At 43.5% G+C, this 27,670-nt stretch overlaps 1 protein-coding gene across 1 annotated transcript in view; it reads left to right on the top strand.

The window, feature by feature from the left end:
- Positions 1–27,670, top strand: part of myripb (myosin VIIA and Rab interacting protein b) — a 178,588-nt gene that overhangs the window by 70,813 nt on the left and 80,105 nt on the right. Inside the window, exon 3 of the mRNA XM_050056270.1 lies at positions 20,517–20,738. Within this exon, the coding sequence (XP_049912227.1) occupies positions 20,517–20,738 (222 nt within the window). The remainder of the gene's footprint in view (positions 1–20,516; positions 20,739–27,670) is intronic.

Raw genomic sequence — 27,670 nt, 5'->3', positions numbered from 1 at the left:
AAGGTCATTATACCTGGCGGCACAATCAGGTGCTAAAGAGTCTAGCAGCTACGCTGGAGACCAGATGGACATCCATCAATGCCCTACCTCCTCCATCATTCCGTCCCATAATTACAACAGAGTTTGTTTGCGAAGGTGCCAAGCAATCCAAGGCCTGTGCGGTAAAATTAAGACACCGGCCAACTGGGAGAAACACGAGACTGGAGGGTACTGGCAGATCCGAATCAGTGTCTGTGCTTCTTGTCTGAGATGGCCTCTACTAACCTCAGACCAGACCTGGTGCTTTGGTCCTCCTTACTGCACCTCGTCTACATCAGTGAGCTCACTGTGCCCTAGGAGGATGCTGTGGGAGACGCCTACAAGCGCAAGAGCCTGAAGTACGCCGAACTGGTAGCTGATACTGAGCAACGTATCTCGAAAAAGAAGGTTTGCCCAGTTAAAGTGGGCTGCAGAGACTTCGTGGGCAAGTCAGATGCCAGGCTGCCTCAAGAATTGGGAATTCAAGGCTAAACCTCACGTCAGGCCATGAAAGCCCTCTCCGGCACAACCGAACAGGCAAGCTGGTGGCTATGGATTAGGAGGAAAGACGCCACTTGTGCCCCCAAAATGCTCCTAACAATAGCAGGGTACAGGGGAGAAAAAGCAGTGGGGGGCGCACCCAAGATGCCAGGTGTTGCCAGGGTGCCCTTCTTCTCTCTTCTCCCCACTCTTCCCTCATCAAAATGATGGAGTAAGGGGAGGTAGAGCGTACGGCCCGGTCCGGCAGGGGAGAGTTCAGTCCTCATGGACGTCTCTTGTTGGCTCTGTCTTCTCTATGCTCCTTCTTACTTTTCTGTCTATCTATGGACTTTCCTACTTTCCTATCCATCTAACCCTTTGGCTCCCACTTGGAAACCCTGAGACGGCACTCCCATTCATTGTCTCAAGAACGTTCATCAAGGGATTGTAACATCTAGTCCTAAACTGAACTGATCCAAATGCTCAAGAGGTTTTCACCAGAAGCCGAATCATCAGCAGAGGTCATGTATGGGTCTATTTAGAGCCAGTGTTTGGTTTGTCCATTCTAGGCTACCGTAGAAACATGGCAGTGCAACATGGCAAACTCAGTGGATAAGGACGTGCTCCCTATTTAGATATAAACGGCTCATTCTAAGCTAACTAAAATGCGATGATTCTTATAAATCAGGTCATTTTCTAACGAAAACATAATGATTATATTATATTCAATGTCTGCCTGTATATCCCCCTAAATCCTTCATACTGGACCTTTAATTCAATGCAGCAAAGATCTTCAACTCCTGTAAGTGCCCTTCATGTTAGGATGTGTGTAATAGTTCTTAAAAAGCTGATGTTTTGGAAATATGAGCTTCTCTATCAGTGTGTATGCAGCTTGTGCTCTTGGTGCAGATTTAACTACGCCACTACAGCAGATCTAGGAACAGTTTCCCAGGTGAATATATAGAAAAGGTGAATAAAGACATTTTCATAGCGCCTTTTATGCCTGTGCGTATTTCAGGTGTAAACTGCCTGCAGCAAGTTCATACTGCCTGACATGCACTGTGAGCACAGTATGAGTCTCTCTGTCGTGTTGACTCTATTGATTTGCCACCTGCACTGTATTATCATAAAGCCAATATGCATGTCTGTCAGCCGTAGAAGGTGCATTAGGCTTGTTGGTTTGTTATCAACACTGATCCGTCGGCAAACACAGCCACACGGGCAATCTTTCATGATCATTTCTACCGTTTCGTTTGTTCTTTTCTACCTTTTATGTGTCAACTTCGTCTTTATTTGTCTCTTTAATCTTTCTCTTTGTGTTTCTTTTATTGTGTCGTCTTCATAAATCTCTCATTTGCAAGTACATCATAGCTGGATTTACTGTCGAATTGAGGCGCTCATTCAAAATGCACTTAGCACTGATAAAATGTGCTGCCTCCCTGCTCTCCGTCATTAGCGACCGTTGTGGGGCTCAAATCAAAAGTGCTGTGCAGTTACAAATACCCTCCTCTCTCAGCCTGCAATCAATAGCTCTCCGTCTACATTCAATACCATTTTCTGCCTTCTCCTCTCCCAAATCACCTCTGACAAAAGCTGCCCTACCGGGACCTGAAAATGAACCACGGTGGTGGGTGTCACACAGCCATCAGTCACACTGCAGCTGTGTGTGTGTATGTGATTCTGTCTCCATATCTGTGTGTACGTGGAGTCGACATGCCCTCCTCCTGCTGCTGCCAGAGTGTGTAACAGATTGATTTAATGTGTGTGTGAGACAGAGTGAGACGGCTGAGTCTATGTGTATGTGCAGCAATGTAGGTGTGTGGTGTAATGTGACAAGTGTCAAACCTGTCATGGATCCATATAGACTGTGCTTTGTGTCACCAACCCACACACACCCACACACACATACACAGACACACTTAGGTACAGCAGGTGGGCTGAGGCTGCCAGACAGGCTCCCTCAGAGTCTAATAGGGATCTGGAGTCCCGGTCAGCGTGAGAACCCCCATTATGTCAGAACCACAGCCAAACCCCCATCCCTTGTAATTGAATTGGCATCTCCCAAAAATAACTCCCTCTTCTCTCTCCTGCTTGGTTCAGCCCTAATTATTCCTCTCTGTCTGTCTTATCCTCGTTCATTATTCTTTATTTTCCCTGCATGCAGCTCTCCTCTCTCATCACAGGGGAATTCAGTGAACGATGCTCTTCTGTAGTTCTGCGTCTTTGTTGCCACAGAAATAGCCACTCGTTCCCTGGCGGCTATCCCTGGCCTCCTCTTAATATACAGCAGCACATCCTCTCGCACCCGGCGTTCACGGCTAATATGCACCACACAGCATAATGTGCAGCACAACTGCAGCTAATGTTATCGCTGAATGGAGAGATAAAGGCTCACAAGCTGCTGATGGAGATTGAGATTTCAGAGGGATTTTGAAATGCAAGTTGTTTAATTTTCATAAATGAAGCTGTTGCGCAAATTTCCCAAAAGTAACTCTTCTTAAAGGGGCAGTTCACCTCAAAATCAAAAATACATATTTCCCTTGAATTTCCAATTTCCTCTTTATCAGTCTGGATTGTTTTGGTGTGAGTTGCTGAGTGTTGTCCGTAGAGATGTCTGCCTTCTCTCCAGTATAATGGAACTAGATGGCACTTGGCTTGTGGTGCTCAAAGTGCCAAATCAATAAATAATTAAAACTCAACAGCAATGTCCCTTTCCAGAAATCGGAAATCTTGACACAATTACTCAAGATAATCCACAGAGCTTGTTGTGAGCAGTTTCATTAAGGAACTATTTTCCTTCTACTGAGCTACATGCACTCATCACCGTGCAGGAGGAAGTGTGCATCTGCTCATAGACGAGAGGCTTGTGCTTGTGACAGTGCGAGATGTAAACATTAATGGCGTCCTCCTAAGCTGAATTCTAATATTAGCTAGCAGCAGTCGCTTAGTCCATAGGGACCTAGGTTGAGAAGCAGAGAGTCGCCAGCTCAAGTCCTCGTCTGGACCAAGCTTAGAGTGTGGAGCCCGGAGTTCACCTCCTGGGTACTGCCGAGCTGCCCTTTAGCAAGAAACTGAACTCCCACTGCTCAGGGCGCCTGTCCAATCTGACATCCCTCCATTTAATGGAGATCCTGTTTGTGAATGTGTGTGTATTTCAGGCCTGTGTGTATATGGCAACAGAGTGAAAAAATTAAATTTTCCCTTAAATTGATAAAGCGAGTGGCATGGTTGTGCAGTGGTTAGCATTGTCGCCTCACAGCAAGAGGGTTCTTGGTTCGAAACCAGGGAGGAGGGGCCCTTCTGTGTGGAGTTTGCATGTTCTCCCCGTGTCAGCGTGGGTTTTCTCCAGGTACTCCGGCTTCCTCCCACAGTCCAAAGACATGCAGGTTAATTGGTAACTCTAAATTGCCCGTAGGTGTGAATGTGAGTGTGAATGGTTGTCTGTCTCTATGTGTCAGCCCTATGATAGTCTGGTGACCTGTCCAGGGTGTACCCTGCCTCTCACCCAATGCCAGCTGGGATAGGCTCCAGCCCCCCTGGGACCCCCAAGAGGATAAGCGGTTACGGAAAATAAATGAATGAAAAAGGATTAATAAAACATATCTTCTTCCTCTTGCTCATCGGTGCTAGGTGAGCTAGCAGTAGATGCACACTTCCTTCTGTGCAGTGATTAGTTTGGGGGTGTAGTTCAGTAGAAAGAAAATAACAAGGTCTGTGGATTATCTTGAGTAACTGGGTCATGATTTCTTGGAAGAGACATTGCTGATGAGTTTTTTAAATGTATTTTTTGATGCTTTGAGCACCACAAGCTGAGTGCCATCTAGTTCCATTATATTGGAGAGAAGGCAGACATCTCTACAGCTGATATCTCCAACACTCTGCAACTCACACCAAAACAATCTAGACTGATCAATAGCACTACAGGTAAGAAGAAAAATATATATATTAAATTTGGGGGTTAAATGTCCCTTTAAATCTGTCATCAAAATGGTTACATTGTAAGGAAGAATATGGAAATGTCAATCCATTGAATCACTTGTATTAATATCACTGCCTCCTCACTCTGTATGAAATATGAAACATGCTGTAGGATATTTGCATCATATTGTGGACTCCCATTGTTTCCTCGTGGCAGCTTAACAACAGATTGACTCTCCCATTCAATACAAACAGTTCATTCCCCCCGGATGGAGACACTGGTGTTGGATGTGTGCTCAGTAGCCGCTGCCATTCTCTTTCTCTTTCTTCCTCGCTTGGCGTCCCTCGGTGTGGTTGACACTTAAGCCGCATTTCTGGCACATTGGGTTTGATTTTCCTGTGTGAATAGAGATTATTCAGCACAGGAAAGAACAATCTGCGCCCGCCACTGTGGCTCGCAAAGGCTACAGCTGCTAATCTGAGATTTAGCATGAGAAATGGTTTGAAGGGATGAAAGGAAGGAGAAGTGGCATGATGGGGCTTCAGTGGAGTGTTGGATGAAGTGAGTGACATGGATTGAGGTATGGATTAAAGGAGGTAAGAATGTGTTGGACGATTCTGAGTTGATGCATAAAAAGTGTCACAGCGAGTGAATAAAAAGCGGTCTTTGCTTTTTAAGAAGATTTTACCTCCGTTTGTCTTTGTAAGCTGTGTGGGCTTATGTGTCTGATGTCCTTTCAAGCCTCCGATTGGTGGTGTGAAATACAGTATCGTGAACTTTTGTATTTTGCCCATCTTCCCTTCTGAAACAGAGGAAGTCATGTGCACTGATCCAGTTTCTGGAAAACGATTATGCCTGTTTCAGAGAGGGGATGTGCATATTCCCCTTTTTGAATTTAATCTGTCAATAATGAGTAATTGGAGGGTCAAAACGATAATACCAGAATGCAAAAATGAATTCCCTCACTTCTAAATTATCTCAGCACCTTGCTGAGGTAGCAGTAAACAGTCTACACACATTATATTCTCCCCCCTCTTTATCTCCCTCTCATTTTCTCACATAGTTGCCACGCAGGCAGGCCGTTCTGATTGGAAACGTTATCAGCGGAGCACACATTTGACTTGGATTGTTTCCCAAAGTGAGGGCTCATTATTGGCCTGTTGGATAATCGTCGCCAGCCAAAGTTGGTTCAGAGAGAAGTCTCCCCGTCGCCCCGAGGCTTCATTTTAACACGGGGTTCACAGAAAGGAGAAGAAATGGGGATAAAGAGGCTGCCGACGTATAGAGCCGTGGGTGCAGACAAAGTCACGCTCTTACAGGTTTGGATTGATGGCAGCCAAATGGGGACAGAAAGTGCTCAAGTACAGACGGGTACATGACAAAGACGAAATTCAAAAAGCAATCATGCAAAGTGCAAAAAAAAAAAAAAAAGAGGTGAGAAATGAAAAGGATGAAGCTTGAAAGTTGAAAGACAGACATGAAAGAGTTAACAGTGAGCGTGACATTATCTTAAACCAGTGATAGCCTGATAATCTGCCTGGAAGCAGTGTGTAATTGATTCTTCTTCTCATATAGCCTTTAATAATTGCTCTGACTTTGCTGCAAAGCCACGGGTAAACTCCACATTAAAAATGCATTCAGCCATGCCAATATTAACACTCTCAGTAGATGCATGTGCTTTAATAATGTTATCACTATGTGTGCACTTACTGCGAGAGCCAAAAGTGACCATGGTGCCAGCTTTTTGAATTATAATCAGATTATACTAATGCAGTCGATTATCGCTGCAAGTGCTGTGGAAATCTCTGCCGATCTGAAGACTGTCTGCAAGACAGGTTAATTAGTTTAATACAGTGTTGGGAGTGACATAGATGACTGCAGTTACAGTACATCATGTTAATTAAGTGAACTGAAGGAAATGGAACAATTAATAATCATCTAGTCATTCTGTCAATGTGGTATTGAGCCTCAGCCGGACCTATAGATCCCAAGCACTCCCTTCGTCCTTCTCGATGTTTCCTGCTTCATAGCATTCGTACAGGCCATTCCTTAGTGGCACCATCACTCACGGAAAGGGTCTATGTCGCATGTGTCTTTTATATGTGCGCATGTGTTCATCCATTCATGCATGCATGCCTGCATGTGTCTTTTTCTTCCCGAAAGTGTTTACTAACGTGCCTCTTAGCTCAACGGGCTGGAAAGCCTGCAGGGTTGATGTGATGTATGTGAGGAGATGGAGCAGGTCTTTATGTGTGCTTGGTGGTGCTGCAAGAATGAGTCCCTGTGGGAAAACTTACTGGGGGGGGGGATTCAGGAGGGGAGATGGGCCTTTCAACTGGAAACTCAGGTATTGCTGTTATGTCACGTTTCTCCTATAAATGTCTGCACACTTATATGCACACTTATTGTTTGGGATCCTGGAGCAGAGCAGCTAAGAATATATTGAATATAATCATGCAGTAGGACCAGCATTAGCAGTTGGCTGTCACACGCATGAAGGAGGATGTTCTGACATTGAGGGAACTGTACACTTCTGGGATTTATTCTTGCGGTGACATTATGTGGGATCTGAGTGTATGCCTGTATGTGTGTGTGTGTTTATGAACTATCTTGGCTCATTTCAAGTGAGGACAAAAAGAAGGGAGAGCAACACCAGCAGCAGCATCACGTAATCTGTGTTGTGGTCACCTTGAGCTTCTCGTACACTACCTGGAGAATAACAGGCAGACAGGTTAAAAGAAAGAGAAGACAAATTGTGCATAAAAAGCATCCACTGCTCCTGATACTCGATATATATTGAAAATGAGGGAGAGGGAGAAGCGTGGAACAGAGAGAAAAGAGAGCAAGCCTGTGTTTCCTCTTTATTCATGCAGTGGATGAATAAACCACACCAAGGCCACCACAGAAAAATGAACATGATTAATAATGGATGCTGTATAAATTAGCCACATTCTTTTACAAAATACAGAAAAAAGTTTGGGCGCAATGTCTAAAACTAGGTTGTTTTATATCAAAGTCAAATATATAAATAATGTTTTAACAGAGCTTAAAAGAGTGAGAGTTGAGGATCCAAAATGTGGTTACAGACACTGTTCAGCTGCACTAGTGGCACGGCTTTGTATGGTATTGGTGGTCTGCCTGTCAGTGGTCACTTTGCTCCAGACTGAAATATCTCAACAGCTACTGAGTAGATTGCCATGGAACCAGGAACACAGATTCATTACCCTCTGAAGATGAATTAAAATTACTTTTGTGCTCCCCTGACTTTGAACTAGCACCATCATCAGGTGAAACTTTCAATTTGTCCATGACATTGGTTTATGACTAAATACCTTGTGTTATGCAATAGATTTCTGCTTGTTGCCATTTAACGGCCATCTCCTTGCACCATCACAAGGTTTACACCCCATGGAAATTGCTCGAAGGTGACTGCTGATACAATACCTTGGAGGAAGTAGCCTACCTCCAACAGTTGCAACCAGACAACAGTTGCTTGGCAGCGTTCTCATTGGGCGGAGGGAAAAACAAAGAAAAGCTAGGACAGCTATTGCACCTTGTGTGTTTTATGCTATTTAAACAAATGATAATGTGCTAATAAGTTTAATGAAGATGGTGAATCTGCATTAACATGTTAGCACGCTGATGTTAGCATTGAGCTCAAAGTACCACTGTGCCTAAGTACAGTCATATAGAACTGTTAGCATGGCTGCAGACTCTTACGCCTCATTTCCGCTTATGCATGTGATTGGTGTAGATCTGTAAATATACAGATGATGCCTCTAGTGTCCAACGCAAGGAAGTGCATTTCTTTACGGATGCATAGAAACCTGATACTACCTGTAGTCATAGGAGAGGGGCTAATTTTGTGCTATTTTTTTTGTGATTTTTTGGGACAAAATCAGGACCAATATTGCATGACAACAAATAGATGTTAGCCTGTCAGGTACATGGCACGTTTTGTGAAATATTTTATTAAAAAGACGTATGAATGGCTGAATGTATAATATATATTTTAGCAGAATAGCATTACCCAGATTCACAAACCTAGATAAACAAGTTCCTTTTTAATCATACAAACTCACTTGACAGTCAACACAGGCAACTTAATTGAAGAAACTAGCCCGTTAGCCAGTTAGCAGCCTGTTAGCTAAGCTAGTACACCATCATGCAGTCTCTCCGAAATCCACCAAAATATTATGGAGGGGAGGAGTTTCACAGGCACATTGGATATCACTGAAGTTCCCATAGGAATGAATCCACTTCCGGTTGACTAGTCTTCTTACACATACGTAATGATGTGTTAGTGTTGTCAAATGATTCTTCCAAACCTTAGTCCTCCTAGGCTATAATATGCAGCATTGGTGTTTATTCCTGCTCTCTCATCATAACACCTTATACTGTATCTGCTGGTACCCTGCACAAATGTACTTTTATTCTTCGTCTCTTTAATGTATCCCATAATGCCCTTCTGGGTCTATCATTAGTTCTCTTGTACTTAGTGGAAATTCCATTTGCAGTTTGAGGTCATTTTTTACTTTCTTTCCCTTTGGTCATAGTGAAAAAATCTAACAGGATAAAGACCATAGGGTTACTGTGATTAATTTACTGATTGCTGAAGGGAAGTTCTGTCTCTTTACTACCAGCTGCCTTTGAGGTTTCATGAATTCTGTCCTTGCAGACTTTGTGTTTTCGCTGACGAATATATTTTTGGATATACGACACATTTGTCTTTAATGTTGAAGTTGTCCTAACCCTGCTCTTTCAGTCATGTATCTCTGCTAAGTGACATTTTTCATTTCACAGGGACGTATTTTTATTAAATATACCTTACATTTAAGTAAAATAAAGTAAATATGAGCTCGCTGTGTTTAGAGTAACCTGCGGGAGTAAATGGCAGGGTCCTCCAGATGTCAACAATGAGTGTTTGCAGGAAGATGACAGGCTGCCGGGATTATATCTCTCCATCATTTCAGGTCACTCAGCCCTTGATTTTATAGACGGTGCTGGGCAGAGTAAATTACCTTGTTGCCTGAGTCTCGGCTCAAAACTCTCCACTGTTGTCAGAGATATACTTACACGGATTTTCTGGAGTTGGCCAGAACTGCTATTTGTCAAACCTCTCATGGATGAGACGCCTTCAAATAAGTTGTACTGTGCAGTGTGAGAGGGATTTCAGCACACATAATCCTGCAGGAGAACTGGGTAGGCTTTGGGGTTACTTTATCTTCCTGAGTCTGTTATTCAAATATTTCAGGGCTGCCTGTTGTAAATTGATCAGTGGATTATTCATTTGTGACTTTAGAATATTTTAACATGACAAATATACACAGATTTATTCCTGCACATGAGATGAAAGTCCCCTCTCCACCTCCAAGCAATATGATTTCATCTCAGCTCACCAGCCTCCCAACACCTGCACCTTAATCAACAGCTCGCCGACAATCCCAATAGCCGAACGCCCGAAACTGTACCTTGAAATTTATGACCCACGTGCCAGTCTGCCACTGCATTGCAGAGGAGAAAGAGAGTTGAGATTGTCTACACTGGTTCTCTCTGCTCTCTCTTGGAGCTGGCATTCAAGTTGGATGAACTGTGTAACTTGGCTTTCACCCAGTCGGGGTCCAAATGCAGATTTTTTGTGCTTCGGCTGAGCCAAAATTTGCTCCCATTCTCATCACTTTTTCCACCCCCGGAGCAGATAAGAATTTTTCCGGCTCTAATTCACACAGGGTGTACAAAGATAGAAATGCATGCATGCATGAACACGTAACACACACTCACAGGCACATGGACACAGCACAGCATGGTAATATCCCACTTCAGGCCGAATAACAACAGGAAAAGATCCCTACATACAACCTTAACTGAGTGCACACACACAAGCAGGTCTACACAGAAACAGGAAAGCGCCGTCTTTGCACTTGAAACTGCCCACTTTCAATTAAAAGCACCTTAAGCTTTTGGAGAGCCTTCAATCAATTCACAATTACCAAGTGCGTCTGGCTACTGTACACTTGAAAATACACATCGACTCAACGTCAATAAATACACACTTGAACACACTAACACTCAACACACACACACACACTCCTCTCAGACAGGTGTGCTCCTCTCACATCTCTCTGCTCCCGAGCTGCATGATTTACTGGTGTAATGGTGAACAGTGGATGCTGGTGTTATGGGTTCTCACTGCAGCGGGCGGATCAAAGCGCTGATCAAAGACTCTCTGCTTTATTGTATGCTCATTTTCTCCAAGATCGTCTGTACGGCTATACTAACAGTGGGTTAACAATACCCACTCTCTTTTCCATGCTATCTTCTTTTTTTCTTGTTGATTGTAGTGCGTGGCTCCACATTCGGGGAGAGTCGTACTATATATATATAGAAAAAAAGACATTCTCTGCATGTCAACCTGGGTATTGTATATCCACTGTGTTTGTGTGCATTAATACATAACCCATGCTGAAAAATCCACCTGCAGCAGAAGAGAACTCCCTGTGTGGTGTTAAACAGGCTTCAAGTTATGCCATTTCAGATTCTAGTAGTCCCTCACTATGTCCTTAGTAATTACTTCCATTCCTTATGCATGGAGGTGGATGGCCCTGCTCTCTGGGGTTATTTGGTGCATCACAAAACTCGGGGTATGCAATATTATGCCCCAATTATTGAATGTTTAATTTGAAGATGCTAATAAAGTTTTACTGTTATGATTGGTATTCTGATGCTCATCCTTTGCTGACTATTACTAGGGCTGCCACTAATGATTATTTTCATTGTCGACTAATCTGTCGATTATTTCTTCGATTAGTCGACTAATCATTTCATCGAAAAATGTGTTAAAATGTTGAAAAATGTCGGCCTGTCTCGCCCAAACCCCAAAATTACGTCATCTAATGTCTTGTTTCATACTCACGCCAAAGGGTTTTAGTTCACTGTCACGGGAGAGTGTGTAAAGCTGCCAATATCTGAACGTAAGAAGCTGCAGTAAGAGTATTTTGGGGTACTTTTATAGTACTTTTCTATGAAAAATGACTCAAACCGATTAGTCGACTACTAAAATAGTCACCGATTATTTTAATAGTCGATTAGTCATCGATTAGTCGACTAATCGATTATTTTAATAGTCGATTAGTCATCGATTAGTCGACTAATCGTGGCAGCCCTAATGATTACGGCTAAGTGCATCCCCGGAAATAATCTTTTTTTTTTATTTTATTTTTTTTAAATACCAAAGTGGTAATTTGGCTGTTGATTTCTGTTCTGACAGCCGCATGTACTCGGTGATAAATACTGTCATGCCATCACTTTTTCAGAGATAGAGCCAGTGCTTCAGGAACAGAAATTTTATGGTGTTTTATAATAAATCATCAGCCAAATACATCATACTGGTGTTGTTCTAGCATCCTTGTAGTTTGAGCTTGTTTTCTTGGTTGTCTAGTGTAAAGATATTAACACAGTTCAGTCAAAGAAAACTTTATTTCCATTTGAGTATTATATTTGGCAATTTGGCTCTGTTCTGGGGCCTCTCTGCCTTTCCTAGGCCTACGCAGAAAGCCTAAGATGGAGAGAACACACCTCTCTGCCCTTCCATGTGCTTACATGGAAAGCTTAAGGCAGGGAGAGCAGCAGCAAAGACCCCTCAGGAACAGAACAGAGCAGCATCAATGACAAACTGAAATGACATTGATAAGTCAGACCCATCATGAAAAGGAGGAGCTGGGGTGAAGGCGGGTTGCAAAGCAGCTTGCAGAGGAAGCAGCAACAGTAGGCAGGCCAGAGCAGTTTAAATAGGGCACTCTGAATGAGATTCGCCAATTGGTTGCATAGAAAAGAATCATGTGATCTATCAGCTGGTGGGGTTTGCGTTTGCTGAATTTGAGTTGCGAAGCTGCTAAGGCACATCTCCGGAGCTGCTGTCCGCTCTCCTCCTGGTGACGTATTCTTGGAGCCGTAATGTCCACTCTGTTCTTTAAGTCTGTTGTCTACTTGTTTGTGGTCTGATAAATTCTTTAATTTCAGTGCCCCATTAAGCTATTTTTCCAGGCTATTGTAGTTGTCTTGTTTGGTTGCAGCCACAGGCTAAACCACTGGCTCTGTAATTGGATAGTGAGATTATATTCCTGATTGGGTGGTCAAATTTGATGTTAACCTGAATGTTAATGTGGGACAACAGAATTTGTACTTGTAGATTTGATTCATAGCTGTAAACCTGGGATTCACACATACAGTTGAATTCAGTTTTTTCACCCACTAACAGATAGATGTGTACCTGCAAACATTTGTGCATGTTTTCTTTATGCACAAGTTATTTGTGTCAGTAATTTTCAGTTATTTGCAATGTTTTTTGTACAGGTAACATGTCCTTCCAGATTCAAAAACTAAATCTGTTTGTACGTTTTACACATTCAGCCATTTGAATTCATTTGATCAATGTTTTTGCACAATCACACGTCATACAAAATGTTTTCACACAATGATACGGTGATAAAAAGCTACAATACTGTTTCAGTTTTGTTTCCATACTCATACACCCTCATAAGGGACCAGAAGATGGAATTGGTCTCTATAATTTTTACTCCTAACTTGTTAAATATGGCACATTAGTCAGAGCGGTACGCTTCAAACTGTGACGTTCTAGGTACCCCTCTAGCGTCAGTTTTTGACCTGTCAGTTTCTACATCAGCTTTTGCTCGTTACATACGACAGTGTGATTTTAAAATAAACTTTTCTGTTCACAGACAAAACGGTTTAAGTAAGCATGTTTGTTACGTAACTTGACTTACCGAGTATGTCAAGTGACGTTTGTCATGTGATGTTAATGTTACAAAGTCTTAGTCTTCATACGACAATATTGCCATGGATGGGTTTACACTGGACTTAGCTGAAAGCCAGGTGTGTCTCATACAGACGCTAAGGGGTGCCTTGTGCGTCATGGCAGACACCGAGGGCCACTGACCAAGCTGCTGTATTTGACGCCCTGGGAATGAGAGTGGTTTGATATATTCAGCTGATTAGCATAAAATCATGTATTCCAAACACAATAATGTTTACTTTGCACCTTCGCTGATTCATCACATTGTTTCTCAGTTGTGAGTTGGTCAGCAGTGCATCAGCTGAGAGCTGTAACTCTTAAGCACCGCACCGAGCAGGAGAACAGCTGCTGAGAGGGCGATACATCATTTTAAAAAAAACAACCCTGCAATTGTTTTTGTTTTTTCTGCCAGGCTGCAACTGGGCGTCGAAATGCCATTATCTTGATTACAAATCGGGCCATAACACAACTCAACTTCACCTGGAAAACTTGAGCCCGTCTGTTTGTCTGCTGAAAGAGAGAAAGAGAGAGAGAGACGAAATGGAAAGTGAGGAGCAGGAGCCATGAGGGGACTTTGAAAAATACGTTAATAGATCGCTAGCAGAAAGGGAAAGTGAGAAAGGAGAAGCAGGGCAGACATGATTGAAGATGAGAGAGCCGAGTTAATAGATCTTCAGCACAAATAATATTTGCCAGGAGTGACAGGCAGTCAGACATACACTGCGTATCATTAAATCCAAACACAGCTCTGCTACGCTTATTTCAAATAACAAGCTGAATTGGTATGCAGCTGTGTTTCCTTCCTATACCCACTGTAACCTCCATACATCCATTTGCATAATCAATAGTTTTTAATTCAAGAGTCTCTTTTAAACTTTCAGCATCCAAAGAACTTTGCTGTTCTTAATTTGTCCAGAGCTACCACAATAGATCATGTTGACATTAATACGAGGCTTGAATAATTGATTGGCTAATAAATATGTTAAATTCCATGAGGCGGGGATGTTAACCCACTAAACCGATTGTAGTGGGCACACACACATCAGGTGTTTGGAGCTTTTATTACGTTTCAAAGTGGCGCTGAATGGCTGCTTTTGTCTGCAGTTAACCTTGCTGTGGTAAAGTATTTAGCAAATGCAGAGGAGAGCAAATTGGCTTTGATCTGTGGTTAGTCACAATTTTTCATCCTCACCTTCTTTCTTTGTCCAAACTGCAGACATTAAAAGAGTCTCAATACCTGAATCAGAACAGTTTTCATTCCCTTGTATTAAACCTGTGTGGCTGAATGTGCTCTGTGTTACAGTGCGCTGTTCTCTGACATTTTATTTTCAAAACAATTTATTGATGAAACCAGAAAATAATAAGCAGATTACTCGATGATGTCATTAATGATTGAAACCTGAAGGTCCCCCTCCACTTATGTTTATGTCCCATGAAATGTCTGGCCTTGACTATACTGACTTGTACTTGTGTTTGTCATGAGAGAGGTGTTTTCACATTCCCCTACTGAAGTGGGTGGTGTCTGTGCACCTCCCTAACATAAGAGATTCAAATATAAGCTGGGCAAGCTAGATTAGTTACTTTACTAATACAAAAGCAGATTGCTGTCAGATACAGAAATGACTCTAGCCCCATTTACACCGAGCAGTACGGTACAGTTCAGTTCAATTCGCTACATTTTTTCCGTTTCCACTGTGAAAAGTTGTGGATGGTACCAATGGAAACGTTCCGTACCGTCCCCATTTCTGGTCCCCCCTCTGTTGGGATACCTAGCACACAGATCTGGTACTAAAAGGTGGAGCTGTGAACACTGCAGTCTGATTGGTCAGTAGAGGACAGTCACTCTGCTCAGGGCTGAGTTGTGGCTGGTTTTGAGGCTCATGTGACCACTGTTCATACCGTGGAGAGTGAGTGACAACAACCCCGCTCACAGGACTGTTTGCGATGGAAACACTCTTTTGGGTTACTTTTGGTTCCAAAGGTATTATACTGAAAGTGTTAGCTAGAAACTGGGCTTTTGACACAAACCAGCAAAGAAATCTGACACAGAGCAAAACAGACTTGTCAGCATAGAGCAGAGTTTGCATTAGCATAGTGAAAGTTTACAGTGTGCAGTTTTTGAATGTGAATTGTACCAATATGAACATACTGTAACATCGTAGAAGATAGCATTGTATGTTTCACAACCACTAAAGCTGTGTCAGCCACTGCAGGTTTGCCTACAAGCTAATAAGCTAACAAACATCAAGAAATAAAAGATGCTTACATTAAATATTCTGAGATGTCTGCTAGTTTCCGATTTTGGTGCACAACAGACCTCTCATCTGAATCTGGGTCTGACTGAGGCTTTCCTCTTATGCTTGATATCTTGATGCACATTGCTCTGTCACTGTTCAACCTAATGCAACAGTGTCAGAGGAGATGGAAAGCAAAAACAAAACCTACAGCAGTAGCGGTGGTGGGCAGGGCCTGAGGCCAGATTCAGAATTTCTCGATGAGGGAGATAGTTTTTTTTTTTATTTTTTATTTGGGAAAACCATGTTTAACAAAATTATTAGTATATAGATTTTAACATACTTTGAAACATGTCTGGAGGGGGACTTTAAAGTCTATCATTACCAAGCTGATATTGTGAAGTCATAGAATTACAGTGTATGTATTTAACCAGGTTTATTTAACTGAGTGACCGACCTTGTTAGATTAATAAAATTGTGTTATTTTTCCTTGACTTGAAGATTGAAGTGTGAATGTTAATGAGTTTAAGTATTAAAATGAAATATGAGTCACTTGATAGGAAAGATGCCATAAACCAACACTGTGTGTGTGTGTGTGTGTGTGTGTGTGTGTGTGTGTTTGTGAAAGTAGAGAGTCTGCAGCTTCTGCTTTCCTCTTTAGTATTTAACACTCAGCAGTTTACAGTATAGTGAGCAGTAGATTAAGATTTCAGACACTTATAAATCATCATCATAAATATAATTCATACATCTACAGTGCAGCGTGTGGTGCCTGCTGCTGGAGCTTTTGATCATATCACCTGGTCTTCATCAGCAGATGGAGTTTGTCTAGTTGTCATGAACTTTAAGATTTTCACATTGACATTTTTCGAGCACTATTAGGTACATTGCTAGCACCGGGTTGGACCCCTTTTGCCTTCAGAACTGCCTTAATTCTTGGTGTCATAGATTCAACAAGGTGCTGGAAACATTCCTCAGAGATTTTGGTCCATATTGACATGATAGCATCACACAGTTGCTGCAGATTTGTCGGCTGCACATCCTTGATGTGAATCTCCCGTTCCACCACATCCCAAAGGTGCTCTATTGGATTGAGATCTGGTGACTGTGGAGGCCATTGGAGTACAGTGAACTCATTGTCATGTTCAAGAAACCAGTTTGAGATGATTTGAGCTTTGTGACATGGTGCGTTATCCTGCTGGAAGTAGCCATCAGAAGATGGGTACACTGTGGTCATAAAGGGATGGACACGGTCAGCAACAATACTCAGGTAGGCTGTGGTGTTTAAACCATGCTCAGTTGGTACTAAGGGGCCCAAAGTGTGCCAAGAAAATATCCCCCACACCATTACACCACCACCACCAGCCTGAACCGTTGATACAAGGCAGGATGGATCCATGCTTTCATGTTGTTTACACCAAATTCTGACCCTACCATCTGAATGTGGCAGCAGAAATCCAGACTCATCAGACCAGGCAACGTTTTTCCAATCTTCTATTGTCCAGTTTTGGTGAGCCTGTGTGAACTGTAGCCTCAGTTTCCTGTTGTTAGCTGACAGGAGTGGCACCTGGTGTGGTCTTCTGCTGCTGTAGCCCATCTGCTTCAAGGTTGGACGTGTTGTTGGTTCAGAGATGGTCTTCTGCAGACCTTGGTTGTAACCAGTGGTTATTTGAGTTACTGTTGCCTTTCTATCATCTTGAACCAGTCTGGCCATTCTCCTCTGACCTCTGGCATCAACAAGGCATTTTCACCCAGAGAACTGCTGCTCACTGGATATTTTCTCTTTTTGGGACCATCCTCTGTAAACCCTAGAGATGGTTGTGTGTGAAAATCCCAGTAGATCAGCAGTTTCTGAAATACTCAGACCAGCCTGTCTGGCACCAACAACCATGGCACGTTCAAAGTCACTTAAATCACCTTTCTTCTTCATTCTGATGCTCAGTTTGAACTTCAGCAGGTCGTCTTGACCATGTCTACATGCCTAAATGCATTGAGCTGCTGCCACATGATTGGCTGATTATCCGTTTACGTTAAAGAGCAGTTGAACAGTTCAAAAACTTTGAGTATTTTTACATTTGAATCCCAAGGTGTAATGGTTTCAAATGTTAATTGACTCATCCTGCACTCAGGGGAGTTAATAAAAGTTCACCCAATCAAATGAGACTTTGGGCGACAAGCTAGCCACACTGGTCATAAAACATGCTTCATTGTTTTTGGGTTCTGGTAGCTAGCAGAGCAATATAATGAGAGATGTGTGTTTGAACATCAATGAGGAAAAACCTTTGTCAAACTCAAAGCCCGCCCACTTTCAAGCAATCCAAAAAAATGCAAAGGATTTGATTTAAATTCTTCTTGTAACTGTACACTACTCAAATATTCAGTTTCACTTGAAAGTTTGTCACAGTACAAAACTGAAAGACTCTGTACCTTCTGTTTCAGGGGGACTTTAAGTTTGGGTTTGAAGTTTATTCTTGACTAACAGCAATTAAGGAAAAACAATCTTATTACAAGGTCCATTGAGCATTCAGTAGCACTTAATTCAGAGATACTTCCAAGTATTTCAGAGACGTTAGTTGTATCCATATCAACTTTGTCCATTTGAATGTTAAATGTTAAAAATTAGGAGCTCAAATATAAACGCTCGTTAACATTACACATTTCTGTTACACAAAAGGGCGCTCCGCTAATAAAGAGTTACTGCTGTTTTTTTTCCCCGAGCTAATTGTACCTCACTGGCACCTGGTTGACCCTCGTGTATCTCCAGTCATGGCTGTGAGATGAGCACAGGTTTTCATGTCTCATTAACAGAGATGTGAGTTAATGCTGAGGGACGCCAGGCATGACAAATCCCCCCTCGTCCTTGGATATATGTGTATATTCGCCCACTCATTTAATTAAATAGCCCCAGCTAGCCACCATAACTGGGCTGTTCATTAAACCTGTATCGCAGACACAGAGAGCCAAAATGGAACCTGATCCTAATCAGAAGTGAAGGACATGATTTCCGGCCTGGATTCTTGGAGTTATTGAAATATAAATGTATGCTGCATATTTGGCTCGCTCTGTGTATATATGTTTCAGATCTTTTTTGAACCAGATGCCGCAGCTCAGACAAGGAGACTCTTTTATGTTGCTTGGAGGTTTGTTTTGATTATTTTAATTTGATTGGGGGCCATCATTTCCCATGCAGCTGTATGACCTTGCATGTGCAGAATATAAATCCCCCTTTTGATCATCTCCATATATAACCGTGTGTACGTCACTATCCACGGTGCATATGCCAACCAACGCCCTTCCGCCCCTCACACGCGCCCCCCCAGCCCACTCTCACATGACACTATATATGAAATGGTTTGTTCATCTTGTTAATATGCTGCGTCTAATGATGCATATGAAAAGCAATCAGTGAGGCAGCAGAGGATCTGCTTGAGGAGCAGCGTTAATAACTAAGGGAAGCAGGAGATTGCAATGCCCCCGCTGGCTCCACAGACACACGTACAGCACACATAGTACACACAGGAAATTCACAATCTGCTGCATTCAGCAGTCGGTTTTGCCACACACTTAATTTTCCTCATATGACTTGGTGGTTTAGTTGAGGTTAGAATGGGTGCACACATCTTTTTCTGTCTTTTACGCGTCACTTTGTTCAGAGGCTGTATCTCTCTGTGTTTTGCACATATCTGTTAGCATACACTACATGGCACCAGCTCTGTGCGTGTGTGTGTGTCTCGGATCAGTGTATGCTGTAACCTGGCTGTGTGCAGTGTATAGAAGAGCAGCTTAAATAATTTACTCACCGCCCATCGGAGCCGAACGCACTTTCACACCTTCCCCAGCAGCAACAGCTCCATCTCTGCATCTCAGCCTCCACTCGCACCTAATGACATCTGATGGGCGATAGTGTAAACACGGATAAATGTGTTACTTAATCTCTTCTCCTCATTGTGCGTAATTTCAAATGCAATTGACATGAGCGCAATACGCGCTGATGATGAAAGGTTTATGATATAAATGCAAAACATTACATAATTTATCGCAGCCTCTGCCTATGGTGCATTGCTCAGTCAGCGCAAATCCTACAGAGGAAAAACCCCATGTACATAATTTATGTGAGCAGTTGAGCACGGGCCTCAGATAGCAGGGCTGCTTTGCTGGTTAACACACTGATTAACCACATATTTAGTCTCTTTTTTTTTTTTTTATCAGAATCTTACTTGATAACTTAAATGTTTTGAAATAAGCAAAATATGAGGAGGATTAATATAATATGATGCACATGCAGCTGTTGGGATGGCAGAGTAAGCTGTGGCTGTGGATTTTATTTGATTTTTAAACGAGCTTTGGTCGAGTATTTCACTCTATAATCCTAATAGTTCATTAGTGGGAACAATTCTCTGAGGCGTTAAGATTAGTAAGACTGTGCTGCTCTTTGGTGCTCCTTCAGTGCTGTAGTTTAAAACTGTAATTTTTTGGATTGAAGCCCAAACAGCTCTCCAGTTCGACTGTGGAGGCTTTTCATCAACGCTGTTTTTCTCTCAGGCTAGTTTGTCTGTGTTAAGCATGAGAATCTCCAGCACTATTAATGCCAATTTATTACCATCTTCCTCATCCTCACAGTGCAGTCCGTGCCCTTATTAACAAAGATACAATGCTGTTTTCATTTGAGGATGGAGGAGACGAGCATGTCGTGCTCTCCTCAGCTGTGTTTTGACTGATGTGGGCAAACAAGGCATGACAGGTCCTCCCAAATTGAAATGTCAGCCATCACGTTAATTCCACAGAATCAGTGTAAGAGAGGAAGAGGAGGGGGGGCAGAGAAATGTTTTCACCAAACGCATGACCCCTCCTGCCCTCTCCCTTTCTTGTTTTAATACCCCCCCTTTTTAATTTTTCATTTACCACAGCATCTCCAATTATTCCGCATCGCCATCCTCTCCCATTTCCACGTTCTACCTCTCGACCAGACACTCACCACCACCCTCTCTCCCCCTCCCTCTCCTGTCCTCTCTCTCTCTCTCTCTCTTCCCCCCTCTCCCTCTCTCGGTTTCAGTGAGATGAAGCAGGAGCTGGCGGAGGAAGGCAGCAGATGCTCCATCCTCTCCAAGCAGCACCGCTTCAACGAGCACTGCTGCATCCGCTGCTGCGCGCCCTTCACCTTCCTGCTCAACCCCAAGCGCCTGTGCCTGGACTGCCAGTACAACGTCTGCAAGACCTGCTGCACCTACAGCAAGAGGGACAAAGCCTGGCTCTGCTCTGCGTGCCAGAAGGGCAGGTTAGTGTTTTCACACACATTCACATACACGCCGGCGGCGGCAGCGGTGGAGACGGGAGAGATTAGAGTAATGACAGAGGGGAATGAATGGGGACGAGAGATACGAGAGGAGCTGTGAATTGGTGAAGTGGAGGGTGCTGAAGTGGGGAGGGAATTGGGATGGAGGGAAAAAATGTGGCATGTGAGGTGGGATTGAGAGTGTTGAGGGAATATGGGCACTGAAGGAGACAGATGTGCTGGGAAAAAGTGAATGGATGAGAGGGAAGGCAGGACTTTGATGGAGTCAGCGCTGCAGGGGTGGGTGGCTTTAGGATTTTGTTTGATTTGTGCTTTTGGACATCCAACTCTTGTTTCAATATCTCATTGTAAAAATGAGTTTTCAGCTTTGTTGTTCTGCCTTTTAACATGCCTGGTAGTTAGAGAGCACAGGAGGAAGAAAATGGGGCCATTAAGGGAGATAGTAATGAAGAGGGGGGAAGAAGTGGGGAGGAAATTGAGGGAAACGTCTAAGTGATGTGTGTGTTGGGGTGAAATGACAGTGTGTACACCTCTGGAAAAACACACAGACAAAAAGGTGTAGGCAGGGCAGGGCTGGGAGGATGGATAATAATAATGCATGTTTGAGTTTTGTCACAGATTTTTTGCCACGCAACTCAAATTTCTTGTGGGAAATTGCTTTCTTGATCTTTTTTTAATTTCTTCCTGCTTGTTTACAGTCCCTGCTTACAAACTAGATACCAGGGAACATACGTTTATGATTTATTGAACACGAGAAAACAATCTGAGGGAGCCGAAGAGGCAGGGGAATGCACTACAGCTGTCTGAATTTGCATGTGTGTTACAGATCCGTGTGTGCGCATGTGTATGTGTCAGTTACGGCTGTTTAGGCATGCATGTCTGTCCGAAGCCTTGGGAGTTGTTCTACTGCCCCGACTCACCATTGGATGAATATTAAGCGCTCTCTCTGTCTGGGCAGCGAGGGTGGGAGTGTGTGAGTGTGTGTTTGTGGTGGATTCATTGCAAAATCAATTGCGAGCTTGGGATATTAGATGAGCCAATATGCGTGACATGTATACATATCACTGTAATGTGTCTCCTTAAGGGTTTATATGAGGCACTGCCATTGCTTTGAGTCATGTTTGTCCTACCTGAGCTGCTTTTGGTGCCAGTGTCCTCCTATAAAAATATGAAATGCTGCTCCACAGGTCCTCGGGTGTGATTTAGCAGCATATTTACAGTAGGGTGCAATATCACAGAAAGCTAAAGGACAGAGACGCAGGTGAGTCGATAGTGTGTTTTGGATTTTCAGCCTGTCTGTGTGTGTAAAGGTGGAGGTGGATAGGATTGCAGAGCCCCTCCGCTTGGCCTTATTTCTTCCCCTCAATCCCCCAGCTCTATCTCTTTTTGTCTTTCATTGATTTTTGCTGCGCGGTGTATTGAGTTAGACCCGCTGCCCCGAGTCCTGGTGTATGAGACAGGAGGGAGGAGGAGGAGGAGGGAGGAGGGAAAAGGGATGATGGCAGTCAAAAGAGGTGGCAAGGTTTGCATCGATCATCTCTTCCCTCGCACTCTCCTCCCGCTCCTTTCTCTCTGTCTTCCCCCGCGTGTGTCTCCCTGCCTCGGGCTCAGTAATGTTCTCATTAGGGGTTTAGACTGAGTCACAGATGGGCCCGATGTCACAACATCGCTGTCTACCAGCTACATATAAATACAGCACTTTTCATTAGCGCATTAAAAGGGCTTAAATCTGGTTTTAGCATGAATTACTCTCTCTCCCGGGTGGAGTCGTGTCAGTTGGAACGGTGATTTACAGCTTGGTCGAGTGTTGGAGCTGGAGGCTAGAGGCGCCCTGAACATTATTTTGGAAATAGCTATTAGTCGACTATTGGAGTGGATGATTGCAAAGAAAAGGAATTGATTTGATGCTAAACAGACTGTATCTGTTGGGAAATAACTGCAGCGCGAAGGAATGCTATCTAAAAGAAGAGTTTAAAGAGCAGTCGCTGCACAGTAAATGCAGCGCTAATGAAGTCTTTTTTTTTGTCACTTACAATGTTGTTAAGAGAGAATACACAAAATGAAACATTATTACTCCAAGTCAAGCCAAAAAAAAAGCTTCATTCATTCACAATAAATCTGTAGATCTGTATCTTCTCTTGATTGTCAGCAGTTTTTCAGCCATTTCTGAGGGAATTCTGCCGAATCTTAATGCAAAATCAATTGGCAGGAGGGAACAGACCGCCAAATGGTCTCACTCACATGCACCGGCTGTCCATCAACATTCACAGTGGCACGGCCACGCTGCTCACAAGTGCGATCCGTCTACGGAAAGCAGATTTCTAATCATCGCACACATGGACACACTCAGAGGCTAAAGTCACCCACTCACACATGGATGCCCATAAGAATGTAATGGATGCATGTACATCTAAGCAGACGCATGCCTCCAAGTGAGCAGGCATGTGAGCGCATACGTACATTATATGGCGGTTAATTACATGAATGAGCAGATGGAGTTGAGACGGACGCTGTCACTGATCAGTCGAAGGTTTCGCTTTCTGTCAATTGATCCGAGATGTTTGCGTGTTGCTGACAGATGGTGTGTAAAAAGAAAAGACTCAGTGAATCAGCGGCTTTGTCATAACACCTTCCTGGTCTTGTAAATCACACACACACATACACACACACACACACACACGCTCACACACACACATGCAGCAAACACAGCTTTCCCCTCCTGAGCAAGTGGGACAAGCATGACCATTTGCAGTCTGGTAGAATTAACAGCATCCTCAGCCCTCGGTCAACAAGCACTAAACACACACAGACTCTGCACAGTCACACACACACGATGCTTCGATGAGAGATGTCAAAACATTTTCAGTGGAAACTGAGAAGTCATTTTTTTTCCTGTTGTGGCTCCACACCCAAAGCAGCGGGGAGAATGTTAAAGGGGAGCGCAGGAGATGGAGAGAGATGAAGGTCAGGAGTGAGAGGAAGAGGGGGAGGGCAGGAGGATGAAAACGATTAGGAGAGGGAATAACAGAGGCGTTGTCCCAATTATCCGAGAGGGGAAATGCCATTTAATTCTTCTTTTGTTTTGACCCTCACGTTGAGTTTTTCCTCTTTTATTTCCCTGCTTCTCCCTGTCTTTTTATTTTTTGGTCCTTTTTATATTCAAACACTCCGTCTCTCTGTCACACACACCCCCTTCTCTCTCTCTCTACTTGATGAAGTCTCCATTTTCCACATTTACATTTGAGCTGCTGCACCTCTCTGTGCTTAATCTGCAGAAATGGACGGCTGTGTACCTGTCTGTGCAGTCTGCAGGCCATAGAATGATGTACTTCTACAGTGTGTGTGTGTGTGTGTGTATGCACAGAAATAACAATACACTAAAGTGACAAACTGTTCCTACCACTATATGGCCTTCATAATCTCATCCTAAAGCATGACCGTGAGGAGATTATGGCATCTGCTGCCGACCTATACTGTACCGTACACACACACACACAAACAGAAGAAGCTTACAAACAAGCACATGCAGGCTGCACACACCCTTACTGGCCATATTAATTCGGTTTACTTAGATTTTTTGGCGTTAAATTCCTTTTTAGATATTGTAATCAAAGTGTTTTAATTCTCCACGCATGGACACACATCACTGTACAACACTCTGTGAGTAAAGAGCCACATAAGCTCTCTGTCCACATAAACACACACACTGCTGCAGTTAAAGTGCGACATTAACCGTCTGTCTGGCGCTGTCATGGTGGTGTGACCACGTAACTGACAGCCAGCCACACGCTCAAAGTCCACCTTTAATTATTCGGTTGGTTCTTTGCGACGGGGCTGCTTTCTTTTAAAGGACAAGCAGGAGCTGATTGGCTCTGCAGCCTCGGGGCCCACGAACCGACAAGCACGTACTCTCTAGTCGTAGCGGGAGCGTATAGTTTACGGTAATAGTTTGTTTAGCATGCAACCACACGGATGCACACGCTCACATTTGCAGACATAACATGCATGTCATTCATTCATGTCACAGTAGCAGCTCCTGTCACTTTGTCGGAGACTGTGAATACTTAATGTTGATTTTCACCTCAGAGGAGAACTGGATGGATGGGTTTTACCGTATAAACAGGATTTATACTTCAACAGACAATCTGCCAGTCACAAAGCATGTTTAATAGGTGTGTTTATTTTGTACTGCATGACCTATCTAGATGATTCTGTAGTTTTATAGTTCCTTGTCCTCCCCCTTTTCACCCTCGTCTTCATTTTACTGATTAATTTTGTAGATGCTTTATTGCTTGAATGAATCTACTTGCGGTTTCATGCTGCTGTTTAACACTGAATCCTTGTAAGGAAAACAGATCCTATAACTCAGCCACAATCTTTTTTGGCATTGCTTCTGTAACAGTTAAAGTTATGTGCACATTTGTACTGTGTTTGGAGATTTAATGCACATAAATAATAGTGTTGAGAGGCCGGAAATGAACCTTGGACTGCACAGTTTCCATGACCCTTCACCTGCCTCCATACTCAGAGCTCCACACAAAGGTGTGCATTTTGCTTCTGTGCATGTATATTTATTTTAATATCTCAAAAATCCCTCAACAATAGCAGTCTGTGTGTTTATAAAGACACCGGCGCTCTAAACTCCATGAACTCTTGTTGCTGTCAGACAAGCACCTGCGGCTAGGAGAGGCAGAGAGTCACAGTGTGATCTTTTTCTGTCCTCCTTGCGGGGGTATTTTTATCAGTGCGGGTGAGCAAGACTAGTCTTAGACAGGGAGGATCTGCCCTACAGCACCGGGCTGCAGATGAAATACGTGCACACCGCCACAGACATCTCCGCTCTAATAAGGCATTTACATGTCTGGGTCTGTTTGCGTCACGCCGCTTGTTCGCTCTGTGTTTTTCTCCGTTTTTTTAGCAGATGGACGGACAATGGATTGCAGGACTCATTGTTGTGTGTTTTTCCAATGAAGAGCCAAAACAGCAAGCTGCAGGCCCCGCTGGATGAAGAATGTAAGTCTCCCCTCTCATTCGTCACACTGTGGCGCTATCAATTTGCAGCGTGGAGCTTCTAAATCACACAAGACAACATTAACGGCGAAGAAAGTTGATGTGTGCAGCCGTATTTCATGCCGCAGTCACAGCTAACCCACATGTAAACGTGCTCGGGATTTATAAAAAGCTATTTCACTCCAATCAGCACATAAAATTGACTAAATTGGGTGTCTGAACATTCCCACACACTTGATACCCAGGAAGCTTTTCATCACTTGGAACAGTTTGAAGAACGTAGATTGCAGCTGAACCAGCTTGCTCATCTCTATAAGCATGCAGGCACAGGAAGGAGAGCCACTAATCACCCTCTCTCCTTCCATCTCCTCTTCTCTCCCTCCTCTGCGGCCTTGTCTCATGTCCAACCCAGCTGACACAGGAGCCACCAGTCGATCGTAACTCTTGATGGTGATTTGTACCTTATACACAGTCGGGCTTGACAGCATACACACACACACACACACACGCTGGAGAAACTCGCAGGTTGCACGCACAGCACACCGGTGATTTAGGTTCAAACACCTCCTGGTGGTCCCAGCTTAGCTTTGACTAAGATCTATTTAAGTACCTTGGTCTCATTAATTGAAACATAGCCTAAATCAGAAACTGCGCTTGAATTTTACTCATGCAATTTGTGCAAGAGTTTCCTTTAAACCTAATTACTGCCGAGTTTTTCAGCCTTGAAGCAATCTCAGTATGTGTGTAGCACCTATCTGTGTGTGTCGACACAGCGCTGTGTATTTATGTGTGTGTGTGTGTGTGTGTGGATCCCTGCATTGTAACTGCTCCCCGTTGTGTGACCCCTTGTGTTCCATGAAAGCATTTTTCTCTGTAGGGGCCGAGGTTCTGTAGCGGGTGATAAATCACCTCTATCCAGGTAAAGACGTGAGTACACACACATGCACAGACGTGGACACACACACAGAAGGACCCTTGAATGTTCCCCTTATGTGGGTGTGTTCATTACTGTCAGTCGTGTGAATACCATTGTGTGTTATTTTGCATATATTGCTCTGAGTCATTAAAGTATCTCTTACTTCATTGGTCGGCCTCCAGCTCCCAGGCCTCCTCTGTGTGTGTGTGTGTGTGTGTGTGTGTGTGTGTGTGTGTGTGTGTGTGTGTGTGTGTGTGTGTGTGTAGGTGGGTGAGACTAAATCAGTTCCACCTCTGATCTGAGCATCACTCGAGGTCCAGTTGTGAGCCCAGTAACAGGAATGCAGTCTGTAGTTCCTGTGATACGTACCTGAGGGTTTGTTCGGGTAATTTCACGACTGAGGAAACTCCACGTGAACGGGGTCATTTGTGGCCCACGGTGCTCACTCTGCAGGTGATTGGAAATCTCATGATTCCTAAAGCGGTTTAATGCAGTAAGTTGGCTAGTGGATCAGAACAGAAGCTAAAGCTGCTTGTTGTTTTCATTGTGGGTTAGTGGGATTGGAGACAGAAACTGTTTGCCACAGAGTGGAGCAACACACAGGTAACACCCAATAACACTTCCACTTTACAGCTTGTTGTGGCCTAACACGTAGTAAGGCTGGTTTATAGTTGTTTGTAGTTTGTGTGTGTGCGTTTGAGCCTAATTCTTTTCTAAATGGGTGGTGACATGATAGCATCACGCAGTCACTGCGGATTTGTCGGCTGCACATCCATGATGTGAATCTCCCGTTCCACCACATCCCAAAGGTGCTCTATTGGATTGAGATCTGGTGACTGTGGAGGCCATTGGAGTACAGTGAACTCATTGTCATGTTCAAGAAACCAGTTTGAGATGATTTGAGCTTTGTGACATGGTGCGTTATCCTGCTGGAAGTAGCCATCAGAAGATGGGTACACTGTGGTCATAAAGGGATGGACACGGTCAG

Source organism: Epinephelus moara, chromosome 11 (assembly GCF_006386435.1).
Source record: "Epinephelus moara isolate mb chromosome 11, YSFRI_EMoa_1.0, whole genome shotgun sequence".
NCBI lineage: Eukaryota > Metazoa > Chordata > Actinopteri > Perciformes > Serranidae > Epinephelus > Epinephelus moara.
This window is presented reverse-complemented; position numbering and strand designations above follow the sequence as displayed.